This window comes from Humulus lupulus, chromosome 8 (assembly GCF_963169125.1).
Source record: "Humulus lupulus chromosome 8, drHumLupu1.1, whole genome shotgun sequence".
NCBI lineage: Eukaryota > Viridiplantae > Streptophyta > Magnoliopsida > Rosales > Cannabaceae > Humulus > Humulus lupulus.
In genome coordinates, this window is record NC_084800.1 from 92,137,700 (window position 1) to 92,158,532 (window position 20,833).

General features: G+C 33.3%; 2 protein-coding genes across 4 annotated transcripts; one reads left to right on the plus strand and one right to left on the minus strand.

Annotated features, from left to right (window-relative positions):
• The first annotated feature begins 454 nt into the window (after positions 1-454).
• On the plus strand, positions 455-12,565 carry LOC133798119 (uncharacterized). 3 transcript variants are annotated; one of them, XM_062236316.1, is made up of 20 exons: positions 455-691; positions 1,021-1,837; positions 1,971-2,177; positions 2,396-2,457; positions 3,027-3,507; positions 4,418-4,618; positions 5,051-5,306; positions 6,279-6,519; positions 6,628-6,788; positions 6,878-7,465; positions 7,766-7,932; positions 8,245-8,461; positions 8,548-8,748; positions 9,439-9,555; positions 9,765-10,007; positions 10,300-10,507; positions 10,722-10,939; positions 11,285-11,436; positions 11,585-11,846; positions 12,042-12,565. In XM_062236316.1, the coding sequence occupies exons 2-20, from the start codon at positions 1,026-1,028 to the stop codon at positions 12,303-12,305; spliced, it is 5,058 nt and encodes a 1,685-aa protein (XP_062092300.1). In that variant the 5' UTR covers positions 455-691; positions 1,021-1,025; the 3' UTR covers positions 12,306-12,565. The 3 variants fall into 3 exon arrangements, with proteins under 3 accessions (XP_062092300.1, XP_062092301.1, XP_062092302.1); XM_062236317.1 differs by lacking the exons at positions 11,285-11,436; positions 12,042-12,565 and having other exon boundaries at positions 11,585-11,772; XM_062236318.1 differs by lacking the exons at positions 11,285-11,436; positions 11,585-11,846; positions 12,042-12,565 and having other exon boundaries at positions 10,745-10,873.
• Positions 12,566-16,964: 4,399 nt separating this feature from the next.
• Positions 16,965-17,744, minus strand: LOC133795815 (uncharacterized). The gene has a single exon (XM_062233272.1). It carries the CDS (start codon positions 17,742-17,744, stop codon positions 16,965-16,967), a length of 780 nt encoding a protein of 259 aa, XP_062089256.1.
• Between the last annotated feature and the right edge of the window lie 3,089 nt (positions 17,745-20,833).

Sequence of the window (20,833 nt, forward strand, 5' to 3'; positions counted from 1 at the left end):
AAATTTCATTTTTAATCAACTTGAAATTAGATTTTAATCAAAATCAAAATGAAATTTTTATGATTTTATTTAGATTTTTCATTAAATTAATGTTTTTAGTTTTAAAAATAGGTGTGTTAATTTTTTGGAATTTAAAATATTTTATTTTATTTTTTCTGAATTTTTAATTATTTTTAAAATATTTAAAAATTAAACTTTAGAAATTAAAATAATTTTTTTTAATATTTTAGATGAATTGGAGATTACCTTTTGCCGTGTGTTTTAAGAGACTTAACAAGAAGGACTATCAATTAAAGTATTTAAGTGAAAATTTAGTTTTGCCGTAAAAAAATTTATATAGGTATTTAAGTGAGAGAATTGTAACTTGAGTAGTTTAATGGTCAAATTTTTTACATACATATATAACTCCAAAATTTGTATTAAAATATCAATTAAAGTATTTGTGTTGCAAACATTAAACATCATTACATATTTTTTTTGCAGCAATTCTCCCCTTATATGTTTGCCTTTCTCGTATATTGTTTTTTCCTACTTCCCAAATCCCACTTCAAGCTCAAGTAACGGAAATATTTATCCCCCGTTTTTCTGCAAACTGTTCAGATAACGTGTGGTGGCGCGTGAATTTCAAGTTTCATTTTCGGCAGTCGAGAGAGTAGCCCCATTCCCTGCTCTTGATTCGAAATCACACAAAGTAAGATATTTTCACGTTCTTTTGCTCCTATTCACTTTCTTTTCTGAATCCTTATAGTAAAATTCTGCAATATATTGCAACTGCTATAAATTGTGGTGGTATTATTGTTCTTGGTTTCTTTCCACTGTGTTAAACTTACGTTCGTCCATAATTTAAGTTTCGTATTCTCTAAATTGTGAAATTTCTTATCTGGGTTTACTAGTATACCATCTTAAATTGCTTTTTCACATGTAAAATCCATGTTAAGCTTTGTATTTGATGATGGTTACGATGTGGGTTATCGTTGAATTTTCATAAAAGTATATAATTACTTATTTTTTCGGCTGTAGTTATAATGGGTAGAAGGAAGAGCAAGCCGCATCGTTCTGTTGGGATAGTTTTGAATAGTAATGAGACTGCTGAGCAGACAGAATTGGAAAGAAAGAGATCTTTAAATTCTGGGGAAGCAAATAAGAATGAAGTTGAAGAGCCTTATTTCGTTGAAGTTGATCGGTCTGGTTGGATTTTGGACGACCACCTTGATATTTCCGAAGTTGTTCTGATGAATTTGAATTTCAGAGATGGATTTTCCGGTCATGAATTGAGTGCAGAGTTTTTTGGGGATGAGAAGTATTCGTTAAGGTTTCGATTATGCAATGTGAACAAGTATGTTGATCGAATAAAGTTAGGCCATTGGCCTATTTTATCCTCAACAGATATATTTCTTGAGTTAATTGAGAAACCTGCCATGGAGGAGACGGGAGCTTGCTCAGTGATTTTATCAGGCAGTTTTGATGGGTGTGATGAGGGAATAACTGGTCTTGTTCATTTGACAAGTTTGAAGTTTATGACATTGAGGCCACTTATGGAGGTTGGACTGTCAAATGATACGACATCGCTCAGGATGAGAGTGGAGATGCTTAGAAGTTCTTTTGATGCTTGCAAGTCACTTCTTGATAATACAAGGGAGATATGGAAGAAGAGTATAATGAATGCCATGGCATGGTTGCGTCCAGAAGTGGTTACTTCAGAGGCTCGATATGGCATCAGAAAATGTGCAGAAATGGATTTTGATGTGCATACAGAGATAGCTGATGCAAATTCCAACCCTAAGAAAAGTGGAAGGTTTGATGTTGTTGGGTTTTATGAAGCCATTAAGCCTCCAAAGTGAGTATCAGGATTTTTCATTGTCAAGATTTTGTATACGTGTTGATAAGGAGCCATTTTCTCTTTTCAGAATTCAATATATTTTTTCTCTTTGAATCCTTGTGTGAAAGCCGCTGGTGTGATTTCTGTGTAGAACAGATGCAATGCTTGAGGAAGACTTTCCTGATTTGCTTCCTGAGTTGAGACCATATCAACGCCGGGCTGCTTACTGGATGGTGCAACGAGAGAAAGGAGGTTTACAAAGCACACTGAGAAGTGGAGAAAGCAAGTTTTCTTCCCCTCTATGTTTGCCTGTCGAATTTCTGAATACTCATTCAAAAATGTTTTACAACCCATTCAGGTATGGCCTTCTCATAAGGGTGTGGAAGTTAATGAGACAAATAAAGAATTAAATTTTTTCTTTTGTGTGCTCATCCTGGTAGCTTTCTCCCTTCCTCTTCCGCCCTCCCACTTTCTCTATATGCGCTCACACACATACATATAGAAATATATCTAGGTAGCATATGTATACATTTATTTTCAAATATGCTTGTTGATATGCTAATGGATCATCTTCAGTGGAAACATGTCGTTGCAGCCTGTGTCATCTTCAGCATACGTTTTTGGTGGTATTCTTGCTGGTAATCTTATAATCCCACAATACTTATGCTTGCTAGTTATCATGTTGTTGTAAATATCAGGTGAATGTATTTAGTTACACTATTAGGTTTAGATTCCAGCTTGGTAGAGTGCTGTAGTTTTATTAGTATGACTCTCAAAATGGATTTTGTAGTTTTAAGAGCAGCATTTTAATAAATATGTGTAGAACTTCGTAGTCTTTTACAAATCACTCAAACGTCATGCAAGCCACTCGATATGCGGTGTGTGTTGACATTCATTGTTGTGGAGCATCGACAAATAATTTGGACACAATGATGCACCAGAGTAACATTACACACTAAATTGGCATCACTGGTCGGAGTTCTTCTATGCTTGTTTTGTTATTAATTTGCTGCTTTACTTTTCTTCAAAATTGTTGGCTTTGCCGGTGCATCGAGGGAAATTTAAGGATCACAATATTTCTTCTCTTTGGTTTAATGATTAAGCTGAAAGGTTTTGCTTGTCAATGCCCAGAAATAGCCGTATTACTAAAGTAGATTGATAGTTCTCCAACTTCTTTGACCATTTTTTTCCCTGGCCACTACTGTAGATGAAATGGGTTTGGGGAAAACTGTTGAACTGCTTGCTTGCATCTTTGCGCACCGCAATGGAGCATCTGAAGACAGCCTCTTGCTTGATACTGAATCCCAAGCTACCATATGTCTTAGAAGATTGAAGAAGGAGCGTGTGGAGTGTGTATGTGGAGCTGTGAGCGAAAATTGGAGATATAAAGGAATATGGGTACAGTGTGACGTATGTGATGCATGGCAACATGCGGAGTGTGTTGGTTATTCGTCTAGAGGAAAAAATGTAAAATCCAGAGAAGTTTCTGATGGACAAAGACATCAAGAGAGATCGTCAGCTAACAAGAGAAAGAAGAATGCAACCACAATAGTAGAAAGAGATGGAGAGTATATATGTCCGCCTTGTTCAGAACTGATACAAGCTACTGACTCTCCTGTAGCTACTGGCGCCACTCTCATAGTGTGCCCTGCTCCTATATTGCCCCAGTGGCATGCTGAAATCATACGGTATCTCTTCTTTTTACACTATGCTAGTATCCTGCATTTAGAGATATCACTTCTAAAAGACTAAATTTGACTTTTTATCTGGCTTGATGTTAATTTGGTTTGGCTAATGTTTCTGAACTTCCCTGGATTGGTTCCTTTTTTATTCTTATTTTTGTATCTGCTAAGACATTGACTTTCTAATGCATTTGATTAAATGGTCAAAATTCACATTTGCTCATAATGGAAATTGTATCAATTACATATTGCAAACATTGTCAACAACTCTTGTGAGGCAAACCTTTAATTGTATTGTATGAAAAAAACAGAGACATAAAGTGGCGTGATTTATTTGAGTTTTCCGTTACCACTTTGATGATCTCTTAAAAAATCCAGTGAATACTTACTGCAGAAATTGAAATCCAGATAAGGAGTATAAATTGGTTGTTACAGTTCTTTACCAATTTTTTGATGTTTAGTTTCTTTAATTCAAAAGAAAAAATATTCAACACTCCTGATTGTAAATGCTCTGTATATTAATTACTTAGTTACAGTTCTTGAAATCCAAATAAGGAGTATAAGTTTTTTGTTACAGTTCTTTACTAATTTCTTGATATTTCGTTTCTTTAGTTCATAAGGAAAAATATTCAACAATCCTGATTGTAAATGCTCTGGATATTAATTGCTTAGTTATAGTTCTTTTTAGAATCTTATTGATCTAACCAATGCCAAGTCATTTGAGACTAACATAAGTGGTTGGGGAGGTGAGTGTATGTGAGTGGTGTGAGGTTTAAGTTCCCATAATATATCTTATTAATAAATAAAAAAAGATGATATTTCATTTTTAAATTGTTTCAGGATTCTGTTACTTCTAATATTTCTCGTAATGTATTTGCTATGACACTGACAAGTTTGCTATTATTTGTCGCCACAGCCATACCCGCCCAGGTTCCTTGAAAACTTATATCTACGAAGGAGTGCGGGACACATCTCTTTCAAATAAGTCTATAATTGACATCAATGAACTTGTCAGTGCTGACATTGTCTTAACAACCTATGACACACTTAAGGAGGATCTGTCACATGATTCAGATAGGCACGAAGGGGATAGGCGCATCATGAGATTTCAAAAGAGGTTCTTTCAGAACTTCTGACATTTTTCCTTAAAATTTAGTTTCTCAAAATATGCTTCTACAATAATGTGGGGGCTAAAGTTTGAAATAAAGTTTGCAAGGATCTTCTATAATGTAAAATTGTAGCGCAGAACAATTTTCTGGGAATATATAGTTCTTTTGGTCGTAAAATAGCAAATAGTTTAAATGTTGCTTATTCGTGTTAGGTTTGTCTTATAAATATCATTCCATGGATGTAGAAATTTTATAATGCAACTGTTATAGACTTATCGTAGGTTTTATTTTGGGTATGGATGATTGTGGCAATTTAGTATAGCATTTTGTAAGGTTTTTCTTTAATAGATTTTGTTTTTTTAATCCTCCCTCCCCCAAAATGAAAAAAAAGTTTGATGGATATGAAAGTTTTCAAGACATTGGCAGCTCATTTATTGTAGGTACCCAGTTATTCCTACTTATTTGACAAGGATATTATGGTGGCGGGTTTGTTTGGATGAGGCCCAAATGGTGGAGAGTAATGCGACTTCTGCGACAGAAATGGCATTACGCTTACACGCTAAGTACCGCTGGTGCATAACAGGGACCCCCATACAACGCAAACTTGATGACCTATATGGGCTTCTTCGGTTTCTCAAAGCTAGTCCTTTTGATGTTTCTAGATGGTGGATTGAAGTTATGCGAGATCCATATCAGGTAGCAGACTGATGATGGTTTTAGGTTATGATTTCTAGAAAACATTAATAAGTCTTATATGGAGTACTGAATTACACATATTCAATTTTTTATATTCTTATTTACAAGTTCGCTTAGAAGTCGTCACATGTCAATTACTTTTTTTTTAAAGGACGTGTCAATTACTTAAACAAGCTCATTTGAACTTTTTCTGTCTGTCGGCTTTGGTCTTCAAATTTATATGTGACTATAGACTTGGGAAACTTGATAATAACTTGGAGTACAGAATTATTAATTAACCAGTTGGACAGTGTTTGTTATGTCTTTGAAATTAACCAATAAGAGAATTTAAAGAAGGTTTTATTATGTTTTTTAAGCTTCCTCTTTATTTTTTATTAAGCTTTTAAATAAATTATGGTTAACTACATGTTATGAAGTGCGTACTTCATATAGGCAAGAGGGGAGATTCAAGGTTATAATGTTAGGATTGATTTGTGTATGGGAAATCCATTGTGTACTACATAGTGGAAGTAAGAACTTATCTGTCTTTGAAAATTTTCTTTCAAGCTGCTAGTGACAAGCAGTCATGACATCATCAAGATGTGGAATTTTAATATGCAAATGGATATAGAATTTGGAGTCTAACAAAATATAAACAAATAAAAATTAAAACTCACATTTAATTTTTTCTTTGTGGTAGAAACTCAGTTTATGAATGGCTTTCTGCATCATTTGACTTCTTTTTATGCAGATGGGCCCTGAGAAAAAATTATTTTAATACTGTACTGTCAAAAGCCAGTAACTCACATTGCTGCTAGTCCCATAAACCAATAACTTTAATTTATTTTCCTGTGAGCTGTGCTTATCTGTTCACATTATTATTCTGTTTTCTTCTAATGATGTGTATTTTGGCTGTCTTCTCTTGTCTTAATTTGAAAGCCAGGTTTGTATATATCACATCATTTTCTCAACTTTGATCATTGTTTTTGGCAGAGAGGAGATGCTGGAGCCATTGAATTTACTCACCAATTCTTCAAACAAATAATGTGGCGTTCATCAAAAGTGCATGTTGCAGATGAGTTGCAACTTCCTCCTCAGGAGGAGTACACCTCTTGGCTCACTTTCTCACCAATTGAAGAGCACTTTTACCAGAGGCAACATGAGACTTGTGTAACTGTTGCTCAGGAAGTCATTGAAAGTTTAAAAGATGAAATTCTCAAAAGAAATGTTTCAGGTTGTTTTTTTTGCTTCGCCATCAGTCAAGAGTTTGTTTCTAAAACCAAAAGTTTCAAGTAGGAGATGATATCTTCAGATTTTAAAGTAATTTCATGCTGTTCTGTAGCATCTGATGGTTCATCCGATCCTTTTATCACCCATGTGGAGGCTGGAAAGCTTCTGAACACACTCCTGAAGCTTCGTCAAGCCTGCTGCCATCCTCAAGTGGGAAGTTCTGGGCTTCGCTCTTTGCACCAGTCTCCTATGACTATGGAGGAAATATTAATGGTTGTTTACATTTTTATCTTAAATACTTCAGCATATTTCCTAGCACTTGTAACCAATGGACTGCCTGCTAAAAGTCATTTGTTTTGTAGGTTCTCATAAATAAGACCAAAGTAGAAGGAGAAGAAGCTCTTAGGAGATTAGTTCTTGCATTAAATGGGCTTGCAGGAATAGCTGTAATTGAGGAAAATTCTACTGAAGCTGTATCATTATACAAGGAAGCATTGGCTTTAGCTGAGGAGCACGCGGAAGATTTTCGCTTGGACCCTTTGTTGAATATTCACATTCTTCATAATCTTTCTGAGATACTCCCACTGGAAGCGAAATGCTTGGAACAGTGTTCCCTAAATGGGGAGCACCTACCAGTAAACCCCGGGAGGGTGGTCTTCAAGAGACAGAACAATGAAAAGTGTGAGCAACTAGTTTTCAAGAGGCGGAAAGTTTGTAGGAAAGACAACTCTACAATTGATGCTGGGAATTTACAGGATATTACTTTTGACATTAAAGAAAATGCCGTAAATGTCAACCTAGAAGGTGATAGTGTACCCCACACATCATGCAGTTCCTCTGGTGATGAATCTCTGAAATCCACCTGCGAGAATATGAAACAGAAATACTTATCTGCATTTAGTTCAAGACTTTACAGTGCTCAAGAAGAATTTAAAAAGTCATATATGCAGGTAAATCTCGTCTACTCTACTATGGCCACAAGAACAATATGTAGCACTGTATATTAGGCTACAAAAAGGACTATTTGATCTCAATTTTTATGGCATGCAACACACAATATTTTTCTCGTATGTGTTAAGTGATATATCCTTACAGATTTCTCATTTGGTGGGACAGATCCATGTGTAAAATCAATTAAGACTATATTCTTTCTCATCTAACTATACCAAGTCAATTCACTTGAAGTCTCCCTGCTGATATTTTTTTTGCCTTTTTTTTTTTTAATTTAAACTAAATGTTATTTGTTGAAGGTTTGTTCTGGAATCAGTGAAAGAAAAAATCAACACTCAGATTGGTGGATGGAAGCCCTTATTGATGCTGAGCAGAACAAAGATTTTTCATTTGATTTAATCAGAAAGATTGAAGAAGCCATATCAGGAACTCTAAACAATTCAAGATCTTCGAAGATGCCATCTGGGTAAGTGAATATGTTTTTGTTTTTTAGATTTATATAAATATATATTTCAACCTGCTGAACTCGGCAATCTTTGAGAATTAAGAAACTTACCATTTATAGTTATTAGAAATGTACTGCAAGCTACATGTAATGGATGTGTCCCATGAGTCTCAGTGTCACTTTTTGGAATTTTCTAATACTCATAAATTGGACATTAATTCTTTCGGAACCATAGATGTAACCCTGACAAGAATTTTTCTTGAATTGCAACTTGATAATAGATTTTGAGTTTTCTGTATGGACATTGATTAGTATCAAATAATTTTGATCTAGTTTCCGATCCATAAGTGGCCTAAAGTATCATATCCAGAGTGGTTTGGACCTGCTGGAAGCCTCTAGGAAAGTTTTACTTGATCAACTTTTGGAAATTGATCAGACGATGGAAAATCCAAGGGAGGAGGATATTGAACGCGTACGATATTGTCAAAACTGCCAGATCAATGGTGATGGCCCTTCATGTGTTATGTGTGAACTAGACGAATTGTTTCAGGTTTGCAACAAAGTAACTTTGAAAGTTTGATTTATATAGTTTTTTTGTTCATTTATCCGTATCAACTTATTTATGCTCTTCACCAGCATTATGAAGCAAGGCTTTTTCGTCTCAATAAAGCACATGGTGGGATAATTTCATCTGCTGAAGAGGCTGTAGATCTGCAGAAAAAGAACTCTGCTCTCAATCGATTCTATTGGAATTTGTCACAGCAAAATAAAACATCAAAATCAGCTTCCAATGATTATGAAGAATCAAGAAAAAGAGATGTTCGAGAAAAAGTGGTGGTCAGTTACCCTGACACATATTATCTTTTGTATATCTTAGAAGCAGAGTAATGTAGTTTATTTATTTAGTTTGTACCTTAAGCAGATACATCACTTATTGGTTTTACTGAAACATCCTCTATTTGGTTGACTTGATTGCATGATTCAAAAGTAAAGAATCTGATCTTTACTTTCCTTATTTTAGATTGGAGATCATTTTTCTCTACTCACCTTTTTCTTTTCCCACTCCCGCTCATGTGATGCCTTCACTTTTATTTACATATAATACACGTGGCAAGAGTATATTTTTTGTTTGCTTTCCTAAATGAAACACATATAGGGGTTAAAGTTGTCGATATTTCAGGGGTTGATTTTTTTTTCATCCCAAGTATATTAGTAGAGTTAGTTTTTGTTGCTATTAATGAGTTGACAACTCATAATAACGAGGAAAAAAAGACTTTGTCAACATAAAAATCATTAGTAACTGCTCTTTTTGGAAAATAAGGTTCTTGGTATGCTCACAAAAAATTTCAGAAGTAAAAAGAACATTACTGATAATTTATTTTCTTACATTTGCATCTGCAAAAATGTGATTGATTTATTTTGAAAACTTTACCCCCTGCTGAATAAACCTGACAGTATAATGGACGGAATTGTGCCAATTTGAAACTCATCTTCTCTGACTTGTTGTTTTTGGTATTGGATTTGTAGGTTTCAAAATCTCCGTCTGAATTGGAGGTTGTTCTTGGAGTTATAAAGAGTTATTGCAAGACTCACTTGGGAAGAGATGGTTTGTCAGCAGCAACCAAGCACCTACACATTCTTGAGGTATTGCATTACTAATACTGTTGTTAGCAGCAGCTACTTATGGCAAAGTCTCCTCTTTGGTTGACTGATTTGACTAGAATTTGTGACATTTATCATATGATCATTTTTTTTTTGGATGCTAGCTATCTCAGATTTTACAGGATATTCAGGTTAGATTATTGCATTTAACTATTCATATCTAATTGTTTTTATTCTTGTACCTGGTTAAGGGCATGAGAAAGGAGTATGCTCATGCGAGGGCTTTGGCAATTTCTCAAGCTCAAGTTCTGCAAGCTCATGATGAAATCAAGATGGCTACTACAAGGTTGCAGTTACAAGTGAATGAAGATGATAAATCCTTGAATGCTTTGACTAAAGAAGAATTACCTTCAGCTAGCGTGCAGTACTCCAGTGACAAGTTCATGGCCTTGCACTTGTTATCATGTATTAAAGGGAAACTTCGTTATTTAAAGGTACATACACCAAGTATTATTTCTGCAGTTCATATTTAGAGTATAATTTACCATTATGAAGTATTGGGACTTCCAATAATCGAACTCAGGCCCAAAGGCAGAACTGTGGGTGCCTGATTTGTACATGTCTTGTGTTTCCATATAATTAGTGTTCGTGTCCTATTATTTTACTTTAATCTAGCAATTGTAAACAATAATGGAATAATTCTCTTGTTCTGATTTACTCTGCTGTATACAAAATTTCCTTCATATTGGCTTTACTTACTCCTAATTCTCTTCAAATCAAAACCAGGGTTTGGTGCAAGCTAAACAGAAACTGCCATTAGAAAGTCCAAATAGCTCCTCATTAACTGAAGAGGCAGCAGCAGCTTCTGCATCAGCTAACACTGAACAGAAAAGTGAATGCATACCTAAAGTTGATGAATCATGCCCAGTTTGTCAAGAGACATTGAGCACTAAAAAGATGGTTTTCCAATGTGGGCATATTACGTGCTGTAAATGTATGTTCTTTTGACACCTTCAATATTTCTCTTCAAAATATTGTTTGCATTAGCGGTAATTTCCAAAAGGCAATATATATATATATATATATATGTATATTGTAGAAGACAATAAATGTCAGACAATTGACCAAGAGAAAGAACTTCTGTATTCAGTTCTCAGAATCTATAGCACATGCTAAACTAAATGTAATTTTTTATTTCATTTCATTAGGTTTATTTGCAATGACTGAACAGAGAATACTTCGGGATAACAAGGTTCACGATAAGTGGGTAAAGTGCCCTACTTGTCGACAGCATACTGATGTCGGAAATATTGCGTATGTTGATGATAGTCAAAGTGAATCTAGTAATTCTTCTATGATTCATACAATTGAAGGTCTTGAAAATAGTGCGGCATCTATTGTGGTTCAAGGTTCATATGGAACTAAGGTATATTCCTTGTATTGTATTTTAAGAATTTAGAAAACATAGATACTGGATTTAAGTGCCAATATTATACAAGTGAGTTAGCATAATTCCACCTTTTACTTAGTTAATTCTATGCTTTGGTCATGGGGGCATACACTATGTTAGTTGTCAGATTGGGTACATATCATTCACATACTGATCATGTGAATTTCGACCCTAGTGCTTTTTATACACTAACTTTTTAGTGTTTACCCCTACATTCTAGTCTCTCTCTCTCTCCTTTTTACCGAGAAAAAAATGTGTTTGTTATTTCTGGTAGCAAGTTTATAATGCTATATATTCACATTATGTGGTATGTTTTTCAAGATTGAAGCAGTGACAAGAAGAATATTGTGGATCAAGTCCAAAGATCCAAGAGCAAAAGTACTTGTTTTTTCAAGTTGGCATGATGTCCTTGATGTAATAGAACATGCATTAACCTCTAATTCTATTACCTATATTCGGATGAAAGGAGGCAGGTAAGATAATTATCAAGCGTCATAACTGTATCTTCTATATGCCTGAACCCTGATTACATGGACTACAGTTGGCCAACACTTGTCATTAAAAAAAATGTTACGAGTGAATAAATATAAGCATCTGACTTCAATTATCTGAAAAATGCAGGAAATCACATGTTGCAATTAGTGAATTTAGAGGACAAAAGAGCAGCCCAAAAGGGAAGAAAAAGAAACCTACACAAAAACCAGAACAATCTATTCAAGTGCTGTTGCTCTTAATTCAACATGGAGCCAATGGCCTCAATCTTTTAGAAGCACAGCATGTTGTTCTTGTTGAGCCTCTACTCAATCCAGCGGCAGAGGCACAAGCAATCAGTCGGGTACACCGAATTGGGCAGGAAAACAGGACACTAGTTCACCGTTTCATTGTATGTGTACCTTTCATACTCTTTGCTCAATTACTACTATTGGTTCATAAGCTAATAACAAATTAAAACTAATATACTCCTGGTTTAGATTTTGATATGGGTCATGATAAGTATGTTTTCCATGCATGCATCCTTTTATTCTCAATTCACATGCATGAACTACTTAATATTATGTATTCATTTTCTTGGTTTCAGGTGAAAGACACAGTTGAGGAGAGTATATATAAACTCAATCGAAGCAGGAACACAACAACATTCATTAGTGGGAACACAAAGAATCAAGATCAGCCCTTTTTGACACTAAAAGACATTGAATCCCTTTTTGCAGCAGCACCATCCGCTGTTCCAGCACCAGAAAATGAAGATGAAACAGCCAATAATCTAAGACATTTGCCACCTTCTACAGCAGCCGCTATAGCAGCTGAGAGGAGACTCAACAAGCATACATTGTCATCATAACTCAGTCACGCAACAGTAGTTGTAAAGAAGAATGACAGTAAATTATTCCTTTTTACTGATTGTGTAAGTCCTTAGCTCTAACCATTTTTCTGAGTTATTTTTAGTCATACATAACAGACTAATCACGCCCTGTATACCATTTTAGTAGTCGTTGTATTAGAGCTCTGCGGAGACTAATTTAGAATTGTAATTGAATAATATACATGTGAAAATGGTAAATGTTCAGTCTCATCTAGAGCTAAAAGTCAATTGTTTGAAAAGGGAGTTTTCTTTGTTTTTGACTTTTTAATCCTGGTTATCCAATTGTAACAGATAGTGTAAATTTTGAATAAAAAACTGAGAATATATACTTGGAAAGCTCATAGTCTAGATGATACACAACACAACTACAGTTTATTTTCAAGCTTTGTGCTCTTCATTATCAAAATCTAGGTAAAATTGGTAGAGCTTTGACGTATGAACTTTAATAATAATTTATTCCTTTTTATGTATTTGTTTATTTAGTTTTTCTTTTAATTGTATTAAAGAAGTAATGTGATATTAAAATATGAGACATTTTAGTGGAATCTAAACATAAAATAACTTTATATAGCAACTTTTAAGTTTTTCTTATAAACTTGAACAATTAGTCATTTTACCTCACCTTTGCTAGTAATATGCATTTGTCACCCTCACTTTGGACATTATCTTCAATTGCTAAATTAGTCTTCTTTTACTCTTTAACTACTTCTCTTAATATAAATTTATACCCTAAATTTTTTCTCTATCATTAAATATCACATAAAGTTGTTTTTTTCTCTATTCTAGCGCCAACCAAGTCAAAAATAGGAAATTTTCTGATATATTATTTTAATCGTGAATGATACAATATATACACATATAAGATGTTGTCCTAAAACAATACAATAATATTCTACTTTAATGTCAAATCACCATATTTAACAACTTTCCTAAAATAAATAAAATCAGCAAACAAATCAGCTATTTTACAGCTTTAAACAATAATTCTAAAATTAGAAAACTTCCTAAAATAGTTTGATTTTCTCCAACACTCCCCCTTAAGCTGGTGTAAAGATGTCTTCCATAGCCAACTTGCTCCTCAGAAAATCAAACTACTTTTTGAATAATCCCTTTGTAAAAATGTCTGCTACTTGCTCTTCGGTTGGAACATAAATCATGCAAATCAGGCCTTCCTCTATCTTTTCTTTGATGAAATGTTTATCCACTTTTACATGCTTTGTACGGTCATGCAGAACTGGATGATGTGCAATCGAGATAGCAGCCTTGTTATCATAGTAAAGTTTCATAGGGGATGCTTGAGATACCTTCAACTCTTCAAGTAACCTTCTTATCCATAATATCTCACACATACCATGAGCAACAACTCTAAACTCAGCCTCAGCACTACTTCTGGCAACCACATTCTGTTTTTTACTCCGCCATGTGACTAAGTTACCTCCAACGAATGAACAATAACCTGAGGTAGATATTCTATCAACTATACTCCTAGCCCAATCTGCATCTGTATAGGCCTCAATTTGTAAATGGCCTCTTGACTTAAACATGAGTCCTTTTCCAGGTGTTCCTTTTAGATACCTTAAGATTTTGTAGATTGCTTCGAAGTGTTTAGGTCCAGGTGCATGCATGAACTGACTCACCATACTCACTGAGAATGCTATATCTGGTCGTGTGTGTGATAGATAAGCTAGTCTCCTTACTAAACGTTGATAACGTCCCCGATCTTTCACATTCTCAGCTTATGTGGGTTGCAATTTGACATTTGGTTCAATGAGTGTTTCAACAGGTTTACACTCTAGCATACCAGTCTCTTTAAGCAGATCAAGAACATAATTACGTTGATTAACAAAGATTCCTTCCTTGGACCTAGCAAATTCCATTCCAAGAAAGTATTTTAAAGTACCCAAGTCTTTGATCTCAAACTCTTGAGCAAGTCTCTTTTTCAACTCATCAAGTTCATCATGATCATCTCCAGTTAAAATAATATCATCCACATACACTATTAAGATAGCTACCTTTCCTTCTTTTGAATGTTTATAGAACATGGTGTGATCTGCTTGACTCTGAGTATATCCATGGCGCCTCAACACTCTACCAAAGCGCTCAAACCAGGCTCTAGGAGATTGCTTAAGCCCATACAAGGACTTTTTAAGTTTGCAAACTCTCCCAAAACCAACACCATTTTCAAAACTAGGCGGAGGACTCATAAACACTTCTTCTTCCAGATCCCCATTAAGAAAAAAATTGTTAACATCTAATTGGTATAAAGGCCAACTAGAATTAACAGCAAGAGAAAGTAAAATCCGAATGTAATTTATTTTTGCAACCGGAGCAAAAGTTTCTTGATAATCAATTCCATAGGTTTGAGTAAACCCTTTTGCGACAAGCCTAGCCTTATACCTTTCAACACTCCCATCAGCTTTGGTTTTTATTGTAACAACCCATTTGCACCCAACAATCTTTGTCCCCTTCGGTACTCTTACAATCTCCCAAGTACCATTTTTAATCAAGGCATTCATTTCCTCCATAACTGCCAAATTCCAATTCGGATCATCCAATGCTTCCTGTATATTTCTAGGCACAACAAGTTCTGAAATATTCGCAATAAATGCTCTATGGTTTTTTGACAAATGATTGTAAGAAATATATTTAGCAATAGGATACTTAGTGCAAGTACATGTTCCTTTTCTTAAGGCAATAGGAAGATCTAAATTGGTATTTTCTGGAATTACTCCTAGACTAGATTCAGGTTCAGTAAGAGAAGTAGAAGTAGGAGAAGAATTACCTGAAATATTTGAAAGACCATCGGTTAGGGCTTCCGTTTGACCATGTGCTGGGATGATTACCTGGTCTTTATTTCTTTCACGTACATTTCTCATAGAATAAACCAAAGGCTCAAGATTTTCACTATTTTTAATAAATCGTAGTATTTCTATTTATGACAAACCAATTTTAGATTCACATTCAGTAGGTTGAGCTGTTTCTAGAATGATATTAGGGAGATGATCAATTTCCCAAAAATTTGATTCCACTAAAGTCTCCCCCTGAATAATTTTTTTGGTAAAAAAGGGGGTTTGTTCCAAAAAAGTAACATTCATAGTCATATGAAATTGTTTGGTAACAGGATTAAAGCACTTGTAACCTTTTTGATTAGGTAAATATCCAATAAAAATACATTTTTCAGCTCTTGGTTCTAATTTGGACCTAGACCTTTTTGGAGTGTGAGCATAAGCATTACAACCAAATATTTTCAAAGGAATATCTGAATTAATTCTACACCCTGGAAGTAATTTTTTCAAGCAATCAAGAGGAGTAGTATATTGTAAGACTCTAGTAGGCATCCTATTAATTAAATAGGAAGCAGTAAGAGCAACATCTCCTCATAAGTATTTTTGGAATATTCATGTAAAACATCATAGCTCTAGCCACTTCTAATATGTGTCTATTTTTTCGTTCAGCTAAGCCATTCTGTTCAGGTGTATCAAGACAAGAAGATTGCTGAATAATTCCTTTTTCCTTTAAAAAACTGCCTAATGTTTTATTAAAATATTCTGTTCCATTGTCAGATCTCAAAATACTGATTTTACTATGAAATTGTGTTTCAATCATACAGTAAAAGTCTTTAAAAATTTGAGTCACATCAGATTTTTCTTTCATTAAATAGACCCAATAAAGACGAGTATGGTCGTCGATAAAAGTAACAAACCATTTCTTACCTGAAAATGTGGTGACCTTGGAGGGTCCCCAAACATCGCTGTGAAAAAGGTAAAAAGGTTGAGAAGGATAATAAGATTTTTTAACATAAGTGTTTTTATGGCTCTTGGCCAATACACAACTTTCACATTGAAAAGATAAAGGATTTAATTTTTTAAATAAACCAGGGAACAAATGTTTCAAATGGGAAAAACTAGGATGACCCAACCTATAATGCCATATCATTATTTGATCAAAAACAGAAAAAGAACTGATACTACTAAGTCCTTGAGCAATTTTATTAATAGATAGAGTATCCTCAAAATAGTAGAGACCATTAATCATCCTAGCACTGTCAATCGTCTTCCCCGAGTGTTGGTCCTGAAAAATACAATGAGATTCATAGAAAACAACACAACAATTAGAATCTCTAGATAGTTGATTAACAGATAAAAGATAACAATGAAGTTGTGGAACATGGAGAACAAATTTAAGATCTATTCCCTCAGATATTTTAACAAGGCCTTTTCCCGCAATAGGTGCGAGAGTTCCATTGGCTATCCTAATCTTTTTATTACCTGAACATGGGATATAGGATTCAAACAGTTTAGAAGAATTTTTCATATGGTCAGAAGCTCTAGAATCAATTATCCATGGAGTAAAATTTAAAAAGGAATGGAGAGCATATTTTTCAATACCTGTTTGTGCCACAAATGCAGCAAAAATACCAGATGATTGCGGATTGGATTTCAGCACCTCATGAAGATGAACCATCTGCTCTTTTGTAAAGGGAAGAGCTTTAGCCTCATTGGCAGCAACATTACACCCATATTTCTCGCGTGGTTTCCAGTTTGCTGGTTTCCCATGAATGCGCCAGCATGTCTCACGAGTGTGACGAGGCTTGTTGCAAAAATCACACCAGACTTGTGGCTTTTCATCAGATTTATTTCAAGTGGATCTACTATAGCCTCCTCCATTAGTAGTAGCTAAAGCTGATCCTTCAACAGCTGCTCCAACAACCTTCTTTCCCAACATGACATTTCTTCGACTTTCTTCTCTTCTAACCTCCGAGAAGACTTCAACAATAGAAGGCAAAGGTGGGTGACCAATGATTCTCCCCCTCACCTCATCAAACTCAACATTAAGACCAGCCAAAAACTTGTAAATCTGATTATCCTCGACTGTCTTTTTATGATGTTTACCATCTTTAACAGATTCCCATTCATATGTGTCAAAAAGAGCAAGATCTTGCCAAATCCTTTTCAACACAGTAAAGTATTTGGTAACATTGTCCTCACCTTGTTTTATGTCACCAAGTTTGAGATTCAACTCAAAAATTTGAGATTGATTCTCCAAATCAGAATACATCTGATGAACATTATCCCATAATTCCTTAGCAGTAGGATAACACATATAGTTTGAACTAATCTCCTCCTCCATAGAATTAACCAGCCAAGTCATAACCATGGAATTTTCTGCATCCCATGTAGCATAAGCCGAGTCATCCTCCTTAGGTGCCTTCTTATCACCCGCAAATAGCCCATCTTTTCGCATCCTCGTGTACATTCGAATCGATTGAGACCAACGCAAAAAATTATCACCATTAAGACGAATGGTGGTAGTCTGAACAGAATGGGATTCAGAAACATGTTTAGAGGATTCAGGGGTGTTAAGGTTGATAGGTTTGGTTGGTGGGATAGTAGTGGGCTCATGGGAGGTATCTGACATCGTGATGAGAGAAAGAGACTAGAATCTGTCTCTGATACCAAGTCAAAAATAGGAAAATTTTCTAATATATTATTTTAATCGTGAATGATACAATATATACACATGTAAGAGGTTGCCCTAAAACAATACAATAATATTCTACTTTAATGTCAAATCACCCTATTTAAAAACTTTCCTAAAATAAATAAAATCAGCAAACAAATTAGCTATTTTACAGCTTAAACAATTATTCTAAAATGGGATATTTGTGGCATAAGTACCCAATGTTTGGGTTTTGTACGCGGCATAGACCCAATTTTTATTTTTAGTGGCAAAAGTACCCAAAGTCAGTAAAACTGTAATTCCGTCAACCTTCTCCGTTAGGTTCCGTTTCGTGATGACTGGACCAGCACGTGTCACTTCGTGATTGGTCAAACTCAATAATATATTAGGGATATTTGTGGCATAAGTACCCAATGTTTGAGTTTTGTACGCGGCATAAGTACCCAATGTTTAAAAATAATTATGATTTGGACCAATAAAAACGTGACACGTGTCTGCCTAACGGAGTCTAATGGATGAGACTGATGGAATTACAGTTTTACTAACTTTTGGTACTTTTGCCACTAAAAATAAACATTGGGTGTCTATGTCGCGTACAAAACCCAAACATTGGGTACTTGTGCCACAATTATCCCTTCTAAAATTAGAAAACTTCCTAAAATAGTTTGATTTTCTCCAACACATTTTTACCCTTAAATTTGACTTTTCTTATTAATTTAATTTTTTAGTCTTGATTTGTTATATTCAAGTATTATTTAAATATTAATTTTTTTTTTATTTTTTCACTCAAAACAAACATGCTATTAGAAATTTTTACCTGACTTATGTTACAATGTATGATTGAGTAAAATTGATTAAAAATATGAAACATATTAGATTGATTATAATTTTATTAACCATCATAAAAGTAAATAATTTACCATACAAAACTAAATTAATAAATAGCCAAATAAATAATATAATTTTTCTTTTTAAAATTTCTTAATTTTTTTTTGAATTCTTATTTTCATCAATTAATAATATTTTTTTTTTGGAAATATAAATAAATATTTTAACAAACTTTCATTTAGTTTTATTGTTAAAAATAAATGAATAACACAAAAACATAACAAAACTAAATAAATTTGGAAATTCTTTAAGTTTTTCCCAAATCAACAATTTCCCAATTTTTTTTAACCAATAGCTAACAAATACATTAATAACATTATTATAAATAATTTATCTTTATTCAATTTTTTCTAGCTATTTAATTAGTTATATAATCCAAGAGAAAATTACATAATCAAATCACATAAATTATAGGTAAAAAAATAAATGAATTCTTTTTTGTTTTAATTTATGTAACAGTTGAATTAAAATGAAATCAATCTATGGTCAAATTTATAACAAAATTTGAAGGTAAAATTGAAATAACTTCATCATGTATGTGATATTTAATAATAGAATAAAAGTTTGGAGGTAAATTACTAAAATCATACCAAGAGAAGTAGTTACGGGTAAAAAAAAATACTAATTTTTCCATTTAGGGGGCATTTGAAGACAATATCAAAAGTGAGAGGGCAAATTCATACTACTAGCAAAAATGATGGGGCAAAGTGTCTAATTGTTATTTAAACTTGAATAAATAGCATTTTTGCCTCCCGAACTATGACCATTGTATGATCGTGCCCCATGAATAATTCGCGATATTAAAAATTCACTCCGAACTATGCACGTTATTGAAATATGAGACTTCTGTTAAATTTCGTCCTAAGTGGCTAACGGATTGATGATGTAGCATTTTGTTTCTTGATGTGGCAGTGTCATGTGTAGAATAATTAGAAATTACCCCCCCCCCCCGAACTTTGACCACTACCAAATTGTGCCATTTTTATTAAGACTAATTTAATTTTTTTCTTTTTAAAAATGATAATTAAATCCTTAAAAATTAAAAAAAAAATCATTTTAAAAGATTAAGAAAATAAGCAATACTAAAAGTTTCAAATTAATTAAATAAAATTCAAATACTCAAAAATTAAAAATCTAATTAATAGCAAATAACTTTTTTTTTTACTTTTACAATATAAAATAAATATATTTTAATATAAAAATTAAAAAATAAATCCTTAAACAAAGTTTTTTCCCCTTTTTCCTCCTCCTCTTAAATTAAAATTTTTATTTATTTATTTAAGTCTTTTGTCCATCTTTTTAATTAAATTTTTTGTTTTTGTTTTAGTATTTATTTTAAATATTCATTCTAAAATATTTTTAATTAATATTGTAAAAGAAAAAGTAAAAAATAGTTATTTGTTGATAATTAAAATTTTTACTTATTAAGGATTTAATTATTATTTTTAAGAATTTTTTATTTTTTTTATAAAAGGGGTATAATTTGGTAGTGGTCAAAGTTCGGGGGGCAAAATTGATAATTGTTCTACACATGGCATGCCACATCAACAGACAAAATGCTACGTCATCAATTCCTTAGCTACATAGGACGAAATCTAACAGAAGTCTCATATTTTAGTAACGTGTATAGTTCAGGGGGAATTTTTAACATCGTAAATCATTCAGGGGGCACAATCATACAGTGGTCATAGTTCGGAGGGCAAAAATGCTATTTATTCTTTAAACTTTTCTAGTAAATTTACATAGATGATTAATATTGCGTATTAATAATACTGTAAGAAGTAAAATCTCGAAAGAAATTTCATCCAAAATTTATTAAAATATAACAAAATTAGTTTCAATTATATGAAGAAGATGTATATCTCAAATAAAATATGAAAAAAGAGCATGAATTAACAAATGGTGCTCCTATTTGCACTCATTTTTTCTCTCCTCGCCTTTTTTTTTTATAATTAAACTCCCTACAGAATTTAAAAAATTATAAAGTTTCTTTTTACACTTTTCTTAAATTTTTAGTAAATACAAAATGACCTATTAAAAAAATTTCTTTTTCCACCCCTCTACATTATTATTTAATTCTTATAAAATCTTCAATGATTTCTAAAAAAATACTTACACATCCAATAAACAATTCTAACTATAAAATTCAATCAAAAAAC